The sequence below is a fragment of the Bactrocera dorsalis genome, chromosome 1 (assembly GCF_023373825.1).
Source record: "Bactrocera dorsalis isolate Fly_Bdor chromosome 1, ASM2337382v1, whole genome shotgun sequence".
Taxonomy (NCBI): Eukaryota; Metazoa; Arthropoda; class Insecta; order Diptera; family Tephritidae; genus Bactrocera; species Bactrocera dorsalis.
The window spans coordinates 103,485,892-103,497,914 of record NC_064303.1 but is presented as its reverse complement, the minus strand read 5'-3'; the positions used below and the strand labels follow the sequence as shown (position 1 = coordinate 103,497,914).

General features: G+C 33.4%; 2 protein-coding genes across 8 annotated transcripts in view; one reads left to right on the top strand and one right to left on the bottom strand.

Annotated features, from left to right (window-relative positions):
- The window catches only part of LOC105231228 (uncharacterized), a 196,959-nt gene that overhangs the window by 35,411 nt on the left and 149,525 nt on the right, over nucleotides 1-12,023 (top strand). The gene's annotated exons all lie outside the window — the stretch shown is intronic.
- Nucleotides 1-12,023, bottom strand: part of LOC105231226 (protein eyes shut) — a 174,825-nt gene that overhangs the window by 39,149 nt on the left and 123,653 nt on the right. For all 4 annotated transcript variants that reach the window (XM_011212405.4, XM_011212407.4, XM_011212404.4 and 1 more), the window contains exon 6: nucleotides 3,980-4,332. In XM_011212405.4, the coding sequence (XP_011210707.2) occupies nucleotides 3,980-4,332 (353 nt within the window). The remainder of the gene's footprint in view (nucleotides 1-3,979; nucleotides 4,333-12,023) is intronic.

Genomic DNA, 12,023 nt, shown 5'->3' with positions numbered 1-12,023 from the left:
TTGTTGTAGCTTGTAACTGTGGAGTAGCACGCGATTCTAGGGCATAGTGGTTTAAACGATTTCTAATCAACACTGCCGTGCCACCATGCGCTTTTCCATCTGGATGATTTGTGACATAGACTCTAAATCCAGGAATATTGAAATTATTTTTATTTGTTAAATGAGTTTCTGATATAAGCATTACATCAATATTCTTTTCAGACAGAAATCTGATAATCTCTAATTTATGTTGGTTAACACCGTTGGCATTCCATATACAGATATTTAGTAAGCTCATTTTTTACTTAATAAATTTTGCAGCATTTGATTTTGTGATTTTATTAAATCTTGGATCATGTTTTGCATGGTAGACATAAATTGTGTCATACACTGTGTAAGATTTATAATCATAGTTTCAATACCTCCATTTGGAGGATTTTGCGGCAGTTGCATTTGCACAGTGTTGCCTTTCACTACATTTGCATAGCTTCCTTGCATATTATTATTGATAGAAGTAATAGGATTTGAACTTTTCTCTGAGGTTGCTATAATTTCATTACGGGGTGTTTGTAACATTTGGTTACGACGTGCTTGAATGCCCTGTGACAACTTTGATTTCAAATCTTTATATACAGGACAACCCCTGTAGTTAGCAGTGTGATTTCCTCCACAATTGCTGCATTTTTTATTTAATTCTTCTTTCTTAAGGGTGCATTTCGAAGTGGGATGTAAATCACCACATACCACACAAACACTGCGTAGAGTGCAATATGATTTAGTATGCCCATATTCTTGGCAGTTAGTACATTGTACCGGACCGTTTCTTTTATGTGGTTCTTCCACAGTTACTCTGCGATGCAGCAAATATTTCAGATTGTATATAGGATGGGTCTCATTTTTTTTTAGTTGATTCGAATTCGGCAACAATTCAATTTTAAACATTGGCTGTGGTACTTTGTTTCTATTAAATATATTTACAACTGTTTTAATTTCAAAACCACATTCCTCTAATGCTTCTTTCACTTCACTAGAGTCCACGGCGGACTCTATACCCTTGATTACAACAACTAGGCCCTTAGAGCTCTTCAGTTGATACGAATAATAATTTTTGTTTTTATTCGACAAAAATTTAACGATTTCCATGAAACTTTTTTCAGTGTAGGACTGAATTTTTGTTTCGTCTATATTGCCTTTTTTCAAAGGCACTATATGAAAATTGTTAGTGCCAACAATTTCACTTAAATTCGCAACAAGAGTATTACTGCTACGCTCGCGCAAATATATCGGAGGTGGTTTGGCATTAACGACTGTGGTGGTACCCTTCGCATCGTCGTCTGAACCATTGCTTAGTATGGCAAATCTGTTGCCATTTAAAACTTCCGTTTTATTTTTATTTGGTGTGCTGCCTTGAAATTTTTTTAGGATTGACCGCTGATTTAGAAGGACTTAATTTCCTCTTTATATTGACGTAGCGGTCAATGCCTGTTTGTACAGACGGGCCTTTTTTTGTTGGTACACTCTCACCTTGCCTTGTGATTTTCTTCGTTGCCTGCTCGTTTGTTGGTACCTGCAGGCTGGTTGGTGTCAGGGCATTTGTTATTGCCCGATTGTTGTTTTCGGCTGCTACTGCTGACTGCGTTCTTTGCTTCGATTCCTTTTCAGCTGATCGCCGCGATGACTCATCATCGCCGTTACACTTTTTATTTCCAGTAGTTGTGGTTGTTGTTGGGTCGACAAAGCTGAAGTAGGCATTTAAGGAATGCCTACGGCCTTGCTGATGAGGCTGCGAAGCACTCATTATTGTTTGTTTGATTTTTTTTTTTTGTTTTTTTGTTTTCACTTGTTGATTCGTGCACTAATTGTTTATGTTTATTATTATTAATTTGTGTGCACTGTTTTAAATGTTTGTTTACAATTTATAAATTGTTTTTTTTTTTGTTTTACTTTTTGATTGGTTTTATGATTAATTTTTTTTTGTAAAGATTGAATTCACGGAGCGAGTTAAATAACACGTCCGTACTCTTTGAACACTCTCAAATCTGATTTGAATTACTGATTCGGTTTTTCGATCGGACCACAACAGTAATTCGTTGGTTTTATTAAAAAAATATATAGTTTTCCGCCTAAAAGTATGCAAAAATATTTTCAAAACTTCGAATTGCTGATCTTTACTCGATCTGGTCACACTAGTAAATTTTCGTTTCTGTGAATAAGACATCTCTATTATATGAAAAAAATGATCGCCGCCTAAAAATATGCAAATAAATTTTTTAAACTTTAGCTGATCCGTTTTGCTCGATCTGGTTCTTTTACAGAAAATTGATTTCCTCCAATTTTTTAAAACTTTCAGTTGCTGACCTTTAAAAAAAAAGAATGATTGCCGCCTAAAAATATGCAAGTAATTTTAAAAACGTTGAATTTCTGGTTCGTTTTGCTCAATCTGGCCACAGCAGAAATAATTTATTGGCTCTATTACAAGAAAAAAAGATTTTCGCCTATAACTGTGCAAATAAAACTCAGAATTGCTGATCTCCTTTACTCGACCTGGCCACAGTAGCTATTTATTGTTGCTTCCTTGTCATGACATCTCTATTATAAGAAACAAATTTATCGGCGCTTAAAAATATGCAAATAATTTTTGAAGTTTTGAATTGCTGATCGGCTTCGCTGGATCTGGGCTAGAGCTCCCACTCCCGGAGTGTTTTCGAATTCCCGGGATTTCGGGATATCGAAATTTCATTTCCCGGGATTCCCGGGAAAACGGGAGAAAATAAAAATTGCTAATTATTGCTTATAAATTAAAAAAAATTAAATTAATTTTTTAATTCCAATCAGTTACATAGATTCAATTAAGTACGCCCATGTTCTTGGGTTCTTTATAATAAAAAAAATATTATTTAATAATAATTATTATTTCTTATAAATTGAAAAATTTATATAATTCAAATTGAAAAAAATATATATTTGGTATTATATATATATTATTTTGTCAAAAAACAAATAATAAAAATCACAAATCGATTTCTGTAGGAACTAATTTTGAATAGTATCTTAAAAATACAATCGCATCCATTGTTTCATCGTTTAAACTAGATCTGATTTTAGTGCAAATGCGGCCAGACACTGAAAAACAATGCTCGCTTTCGACACTAGTTGGTGGTATTGTCTTTAAAAAATTACAAGCAACCTCCAGATTGCTGTCAAGCCCGCCACCCCCAAGAAGTAAATTTATTTCCTTTGGTATCGCTTCCCCTACTGATAATGAGACATCTCTTTTTAAAACGCGAGATTCTTTGACAGTTTCTTGCAACCTTTCCTTCAACGTTTTTTTCTTTTCATTTTCGATTATTTTTAAATCGATTTCGCGATTCTCAACATCATTAGTATTGTACTTTTTGACAATTTCTACAATAAGCACGAGTGTAAGTTTGTAAAATGCAGCTGATCGTATGCTTGGCACATGCTACAGCTTGCCAATTAACAGCTGATCAAACCAATGCTGTAACTTTGATCAAACAGTGTTGTAAAGTACTAAATTCTTACTAATTGTTTTTTGGCAATGTTCATCTATTGTAAATACAACTTTGTTTATGAAAAATTAATAATTAACAGTGTTTAAAAAAAAGGACAAAAGTCCCGAATATCCCGGGAAATTAATTTTAAATCCCGGGAGGAGTTTTAAGTCCGGGATCCCGGGATTTCGGGAGCCCGGGAGCCCGGGAGTGGGAGCTCTAATCTGGCCACACTAGAGAATTTTCATTGGCTTTTCGTTGTTATGGCCATGTGATAATATATATCACAATACCGTTTCAGGACAAGAGCGCCTTAATATATGCTAATTTTTTTTTAAAAATTCAAAATTCTATTGTGTGAAAGCTTGTTTTCTATTCTTTTGTTATATAGAAGCATAAGCACATACATTAACATACATACATAAATACATTTCAAATTTCTTCGGAATTTTAAAAATATGCTGCAAAAATGCTCCAACAGTACTTACTCAGCTCTAATTGTTATTTCATTGCCCGTATTCACCGGTGTTTCCAGCTCGCTAAGCAGCATCGTTTGTAAACCGCAAGAGAATTGGAATTGCAATAGGCCCTTCTGCAGGAACAGCGCCATGTAGTGACCGCCTTTGGTGCCCTGAGCAGCGGCCAGCATTATCAGACCGTTTGTGGCACGTGTGCGCACCTTCAGTTGTACATGCATCGGCAGCACCGAATCCAATGACTCATGATGTGGTATGTCCTTGTGGATGCGGTGCGACACATATGAATCGCCGGAGAAGGCGGCATTCTTGATGATGATGGGTAACTCGCACAGTGCACCTTGGCGGTCAAAGCGGCAGACGCACTGCAATTGTTGGGAAAATAGTAAAGAAAAATATTAATACAAAAATATTAATTTTTAATATCTTTAAAATATTTCAAAAAGTATTGGTGCAGAGATTTTGTGTATTCGTTAGTAAAATAATATTTTTTTTTGAGATTTTTTCATTTTCCACCTCTGCTCTCAAAGTTGAATGCTCAAAACAACAAAAATTATATATTTTTTGTTTTTGTAAAATTGTTTGTTTTTGCAAAATTCTTTGTTGCTGTAAAAGATTTTTTTTTATAAAAATGCTGCCAGTTAAAACTGCGCTTGTGTGGCTAAAATACACACTTTACCCGGACGCATGGGTCCAATCGTCGAAGTTCCGCATAAAACTCGGAAACTATTAAAGCAGTAAATTCCATTATGCAATTTTGCAACATTACTGTTAACTTGTGTATGCTATACATATTTATTTATACTTATGTGTGTGTGTTAGCGGCTTTATTTGTTTGCCAACATATTTGTCTGTGGTTTGCCAAACTGTCGCTAAACTTTCTCTTGCTCTTCCACTGCTACCCATTCACTACTTCAGTGACTACTTGCCACAAATTACAACAAATAAACAATGAAAAATTCTTTAATGACATAATAATTTGAGGTACGAGCGTGTGTATGTGAGTTGCGCTGCACACACACACTTTAACAACATAATACAGCAACACATATGCTCGTGCTTTTATTTGAGTTTCTTCATGGCAAGGCGACACTTTTTATTACTGTGCGCTTAAGTGTGGAGGGTATAGTTTTAAGTAGTCGCTATACGAGTATACTAGTTTTGGTAGTTTGCTTCAGTGTATGTATGTAGCATATATGCACTTATACATAATTTGATGCCAAAAGTTTTTATGCTTTTGCAGTTGACAGTGCGTATACGTAACATATGAGATATTCATATGTGAGTTATATGGAATGAGTTGTACATGGACATATTGACGGGCACAAACATGATTGAGTTAGTATTTGAAATATATAAACACGTATATAAAATTTTATACATATTTGTATATGTACATTAGTAATCATATACCTTTTAGCCCCTTTCCTACCAAAGTCAAGTGTTTTATTGCTTTGAATCTGTTTTTTATGTACTACATATACCATATGTGTATGTATTTTTATGGTAATTTAATACGAAGTTGGGTGCTTTCAACATTTTTAAACACATTTTTGTGGCAAATTTATAAAATTATTAAGCAGAGCTAGGCATTAATATAAGATTCTTATACTTCAATGTGAACAATATGTTTGATATACAAACAAGTCAACAGTTCTAGGAATCGAGGGGAAAAAAGAGCCAAAACAAAGAAAAAACCAGCCAAAGACGCCCAAAATCGAGGTGATGTTTATTGTGTTTTCGATATCTGCGGTTTGTTGCTATCATGAATTTGTTCCGGAGGGACAGACAATCAATAAGAAGTTCTATTTGACATTTGCGTGAGAATATCTGTCGAAAACGTCCGGAATTGTGTTCTTTCAAAAAGAAATTTACATGATGATAATGCACCAGCGCATCGAGTCACGATTGTGACCGAATTTAAAGTCAAAAACGCAATGAATACCATCGATCTACCCCCGTATTCATCAGATTTGGCTTCGTGTAAGTTTTTCTTGTTCTCCAAACTAAATATGTCGCTCCGTGGAACACGCTTTCAGTCGATCGAAGAGATAAGACAAAATTCGCTGAAGGAGCTGAAGGCCATCCCAAAAAGTGTCTATGAAAAGTGTTGGAAAAATCGTTGTCATAAGGGTGTCACAGATGGTTTTGTCATAATGTACATCAAGTGTAGTGAGCATATAGTACCCCCTGACGTATGAGCAACACAGAATTTATAGGCACAGCATGACATATGAATCGATTTCAGTAACATTATTTATACTAAGCCAAGTTATGGCACCTTTAATAAAATAATAATTTTTATTAAATATGCCACCAGCTCAGCTTAATACCTAATAAAGTAGGAATTATATAAATTTTTGTATTCACACTTCAATTCAACAATTTTTGTATTTGTTTTAACTTTTTACTAATAACATTCAGTTGGCAACATCATAAAATAATTCTTTTCTAACGAAATTTTTCCCTTGTGCTATTTTTGTAAGATACTTATTTTAAGGATTTTTTTGTTTAAGTGTGGCAACCTTGTAGCAATTGAAACACTTTTGTTTGAGTTTAAGAAATGATTTAAATTTTTGGATGCATACTAGTTGAAAAAATTTCGGTATTGCAATTTTTGTTCTCAAACATTTCCCTTAAACCGGGTGGCAACTCCATTGAATAATATTTTTGTAACCAATACGTTTCACTACTAATTTAATAGGCTTAAGAATTTTAAGCATTTAAAAATTTTAATTAATTTTTTTAAAGTGTGGCAACCTTGTAGTAATTTAAACACTTGATTTGAGCGTTAGAAACGATTTAAATTTTTATGTGCAGATGTAAATTCAAAATTTTTTAGTTTTTTCGAAATTTCTTTTTAAACATTTGTCTAAAGTCGGATGGCAACTCCGAAAAATATTACTTCATTTTTATAACGAAGTGTAGTCATAAACTTTTCTAGAAGATTTATGTTTTTCAAGCACTTAGAATTTTTTTTGAAAGTGTGGCAACGTCGTAGCAACTGAAACACTTATATTTGAGCTTTAGAAACGATTTAAATTGTTGTATGAAGACTTAAATTTCAGTTTCGTTGATTTTTTTGAATTTCGTTTTTCAACATTTGTCTAAAGTCGGGTGGCAACTCCGAAAAATATTACATCATTTTTAAAACGAAGTTTTGTCATAAACTTTTCTAAAAGGTTTATTTTTTCAAGTACTTAGAATTTTTTTTTAACTGAAACACTTATATTTGAGCTTTAGAAACGATTCAAATGTTTGTGTGCGGACCTCAATTTAAATTTTTTAGTTTTTTCGAATTTCGTTTTTCAACATTTGTCTAACGTCGGGTGGCAACTCCGTAAAATATTACAATATTTTTAATACGAAGTTTTTTTACATACTTTTCTAAATGGCTAATGCATTTCACGCATTTAGAAATTTCGATGAATTTTTTTGCAAGTGTGGCAACCTCGTAGCAACTAAAACAGTTATGAATTGTTAGAATAATACCTTGTGAGGATTAATAAGAGGTTAATAAAGCAATTTTTTTAACTTACAGTTTGTTTAATATTAAAAATTTGTTAAAATATTTTTTTAAATAAAATTAAAAATTATTAAAAAAGTATTTAAAAAAATATTTTTAAAAATTGAATCCTTTTCAAGTTTTAAAAATTTTATTTCATATAAAAAATTAAAAATATTTTTAAAAGGAAAAAAAATTTTTTTAAAAATTTAATCCTTTTAAAAATTTTGTTTTATTATATTTTTAGAAATTTAATCATTTTAAAAAAATTTAAAAATTATTTTAAAAGTATTAGAAAGAAATATTTTAAAAATTTCAATAGTTTTTACATTTTTTTTTGTTAAAATTAATCCTTTTAAAATTTTTTTCAAATATTTTTTTTTTAATTATTTTTTTGTTAAAATTAATCCTTTTAAAATTGTTTTTAAATATTTTTTTTTAATATTTTTTTAAAATTATTTTTAAAATATTTTAAAAATATTTTGTTTTATCATTTCGCATTAGCTGCCCGTATTAATAAGCCATTATAGCACTTTTCTCACAACTCTCACCCACAGTGCATACCGCAAATGTATTACAACAACAAACCACATAAAAGCAGCTGACTTCTGCACTTGCCTGCCGATGTGTTTGTTTACCGTTGCTGCTGGCTGCTGTGTATGTCATAGGCATTAGTGTTAGTAAACAGTTAGAAATCGCCTGGGTACGCAGGTTTTTAGTTAAGTGAAAACACACACGCAAACAAGCGTTGACACATAACTATTCAACACATACGCAAGAGACGAATGTTTGTGCAACTTGGCTTTATGCGCTGTGTTGCAAGCCACTTACTTACGGGCTGCTGTTTTATGCAACAAACTTTTTGTGGTTCAAATTAAAGTTGACTTAAAAGTGCGCTGCGGCAAAAGAACTTACTTAATGCCACAAGATAATGGAATTACACACACAAGCGCGTTGCCACTTGGCACACAGGTGCATGCAAATATGAGTGTGTGTGCACAAAGCGCTTGACGTGGTGGTGGCAAGTGCACTTCGGCACAGGCCTACAGAGACAGATACAACAGCGGGTACGATAACAACAACAACAATAATAAAACAACAGCTAACACTAATGTCGCTGCAGCTTTGGAAAGTTGTTGTTGCCATGTTGTTTGTCAGCTTTATGCCGCAAGGTCACCTTTGCGCAACGACACACACACATGTATGCATGTGTTGGCGTATATTGTACCTGTGACATTAAGCGCCTGCACAAATATGCGAGCGCTGCTTGCCACAATTCGGTTGTGGGCTCAGCAGGCGTCAACTACTTTGCGAAAGCGACAACATTGTCGACAACTTGCTTGACTCTGTGCTGTTGATGTCGCAAGCAACAACTTTTGCTACAAAAAATATGAGAAAAAGAAATACAAATAGAAAAAAAAATTAAAGAAAAAAAATTAAAAAAAAAAATTAAAAAAAAAATTGAAAAAATTAAAAAAAAATAAAATAATTTACAACAAAAACTAAAAAAAAAAAATTGAAAAATTGTATAACATAAATAAAACAAGAATTTAAAAAAATTATGAAGAAGTCCATTTAACGTGGTTTCAATAAAAAAGTCAGAAATGTACAAGGCATCACCCTGCAAAGCCGCCGCTCAATCGCAAACCGCTGCGTACAAGCGCTGCGTGTGTAGCGTTGCGCCGGGCCTTTGGTCCAGCCTCTCTGTCATGCTGATAGTTTAATTACTTATGAAAAATAAAGTGGCAAGCCAGCGGAGTTCATGTCAGTGGGCAGGTCGTAGGCGAAAACTTTGACACAAATGGCCGCAGTGTTCGTGCGCTCGCTCGCACTCGCCACTCAATTCAAACGGTGCTAAAAGGTTAATGCATGCACACAGCCAGCCATGCACCTTTGTGTGCGCTTGTATGTGCGGCCTTATGGTGTATAAAAGCTGCCTTTGCATATGCAAACTAGCGGCGCTTCACACACTACCACATGCGAAAAAGTTCATAAAGTGTCATGTGCAGCGGCAGTCAGGTGGCAGGTAGCTGTCAGCTTATCAAGCGCTCACACACTGAAATGAAAGTGTGTGTGGGCGTTAGTGTGCGTTTTTTCACTTGTAAACTATCGCCTAGCAGATAAATGCTGTGAAAATTAAATTCGTGTGCTTGCCATTGCCTGCGGTGTGTTTGCGCCTTAAAGTATGATTCTGTAAATATTAAAGTGCACACAAAGTCTTTAGTATTTTGCCTTGGATGCCGCTTTTGAAATAATGGTGGTGCTGCTCGAAAAAAATTAATCATTTTCCTCTTGACTACTAACAACTACTTTCCACCAAAAAATTTATATTGTTTTTTAATTATGGACTTGATGTACGCCTATCTGTCAGTGTATATGTGGATTAGTCTCTCAGTTTTGCATATATATAGCTGAAAACTTGCACACAAGCTTTTTTTCCCAAAAACTTGCTTATTTGTCGAAATCGCCAATATCAGACTACTATAACATATAGCTGCCATACAAAATGACCGATCAAAGTTAAGTTCTTGTATGAAAAACTCTTTTATTTGCTAAGATATCATCACGAAATTGGGCAAGAACTATTTGCTAATACAACGCTATAATCTCCGAAGAAATTGTTCACATCGGCTTACTCTAGCATATAGCTGCCATATAAACTTGATGATCAAAACTAAGTGTTTGTAAGAAAAACTTTTTTGTTTGATAATATATTATAACGATATTTAGCAGAAATTATTTTCCACGACGACGCTATAATCTCAGAAGAAATTGTTCAGATCGGTTCACTATAACATATAGCTGCCATATAAACTTCACGTTCAAAATAAATATAAATATATTTTTATACCCCTTTAATGCTATAAGAAATCCACCTGTGCCAGGTATGATAGCTTCGTTGCAGCAGTTTTTTTTCTCAAATATATTTTTAAATTTTCCTTAATTTAATATCCTGTAAAGCTCACTTGCCGCATGTATGCGTTCAAAGTATTCCGTGATTAGCTGTCGCTTACGTTTTCACTCTAATAACGTGAAGGTCACTTAAGCGGAAATTTCTTTATAAAGTAATCCCGCAATGTTGAATTTCCGTTTACATTCTAATATTTTTATTAATAGCTGAAATGACTGGGCAAACGTTATGCCGCTGCTACTAACGAGTTCAGTCAACTAATTTTTCTTTTAATTGAGTTGAACTATAAGTTGATAAACAATGTTTTTCGCCGAATCACGAACGAAGTACTTTGATGGCTTTCTACAGGGAAAACACGCAAGGTATAACGGGCCAGGTGGGTAGTTTGTATATCTCATATACATACAGCACATAAAAAAACACTGTATGGTCGCAGAGCAAGCTGTCGTCTATTATTTTCTACATAAATATTTCCTCAAACATTTTTCTTTATTCTCAATATAGAGAAAATGGTTTCTAACTTCAAAACAAAAGATAACAAATGCAATCCTATAATAGTAGTCCAGTCGAAGTCGGCGTAAAAATATATATTCTCCGTTTGAGTTATAAGGCATGAGGATATAAATGGAAGCAGAGCGCGCTTGCTTTTATTATAAGAGTAGAATCGGCTCTTATAAGCAGATATTTCAACTATTTATGAAATAAATATGATATAGGTAAAATGGATCAAAATTGCTTCCAAAAATCAATAATGAACGTGTTTCATTTCTGAGATACCACAAATGGATTTTTATGAATAATGGATATTTTCAATTGATGGCTACACTTCAAGACTGTCGTAGTGTTGAGCAATCATTATTTTGAAGATTTTAAAAATTTGTCGTGAAATTAAATGCTACTTCCTTTTAGCTAAGCTAGCAACTTGTGTTCCTTTTGAAACCAGGAAAAAACCGGATTTGTCGTTTTTCCTTGATTTGGGTTTGAAACTAAGCTAAAATTCTGGTTGGTGAATTATAAAAATTATATAGAAATATTGATTTGAAACCTGTTGCAATATTAGCCGGAAAAGCAATGGCTTTACTGCTTATTAAAGAATATCATAAAAGTTACTTACAAAGACATATATTTATAAATGACATTCACTTCATGCATACACTTCGAGACTGTCTGTCGAGTTGAGGCAACAATATTTGTAAATTTTAAAATTTGTCGTGATATTAAATGCTGGTTCTTTTTACCTAAGCTAACAACTCTGTTCTTTTTGAAACCGAAAATTATGGAATTTGTCAAGGTTTAATCGTATTTCCTTGATTAGGGTTTGAAACTGAGCTAAAATTCTGCATGGACGGTGTATATCCTAACGAATATATTGGAATATTAATGTGAAAGCTGCTGCTTAGAGGGAAAATCAATGGCTACTAATGCTTATTAAAGAATGTCAAGAAAGGTATTATGATAGGCAAATTTAAATGGTATTCACTTGATATATACACTTCGAGATTGTCTGTCGAGTTGAGAAAACATTATTTGTAAGATTTTGAAATTTGTCGTTATATTAAATGCCAGTTCTTTCGACCTAAACTTGTGTATCTTTTGAAACCAGAAAACATCGAATTTGTCAAGACTTAAACATATTTTCT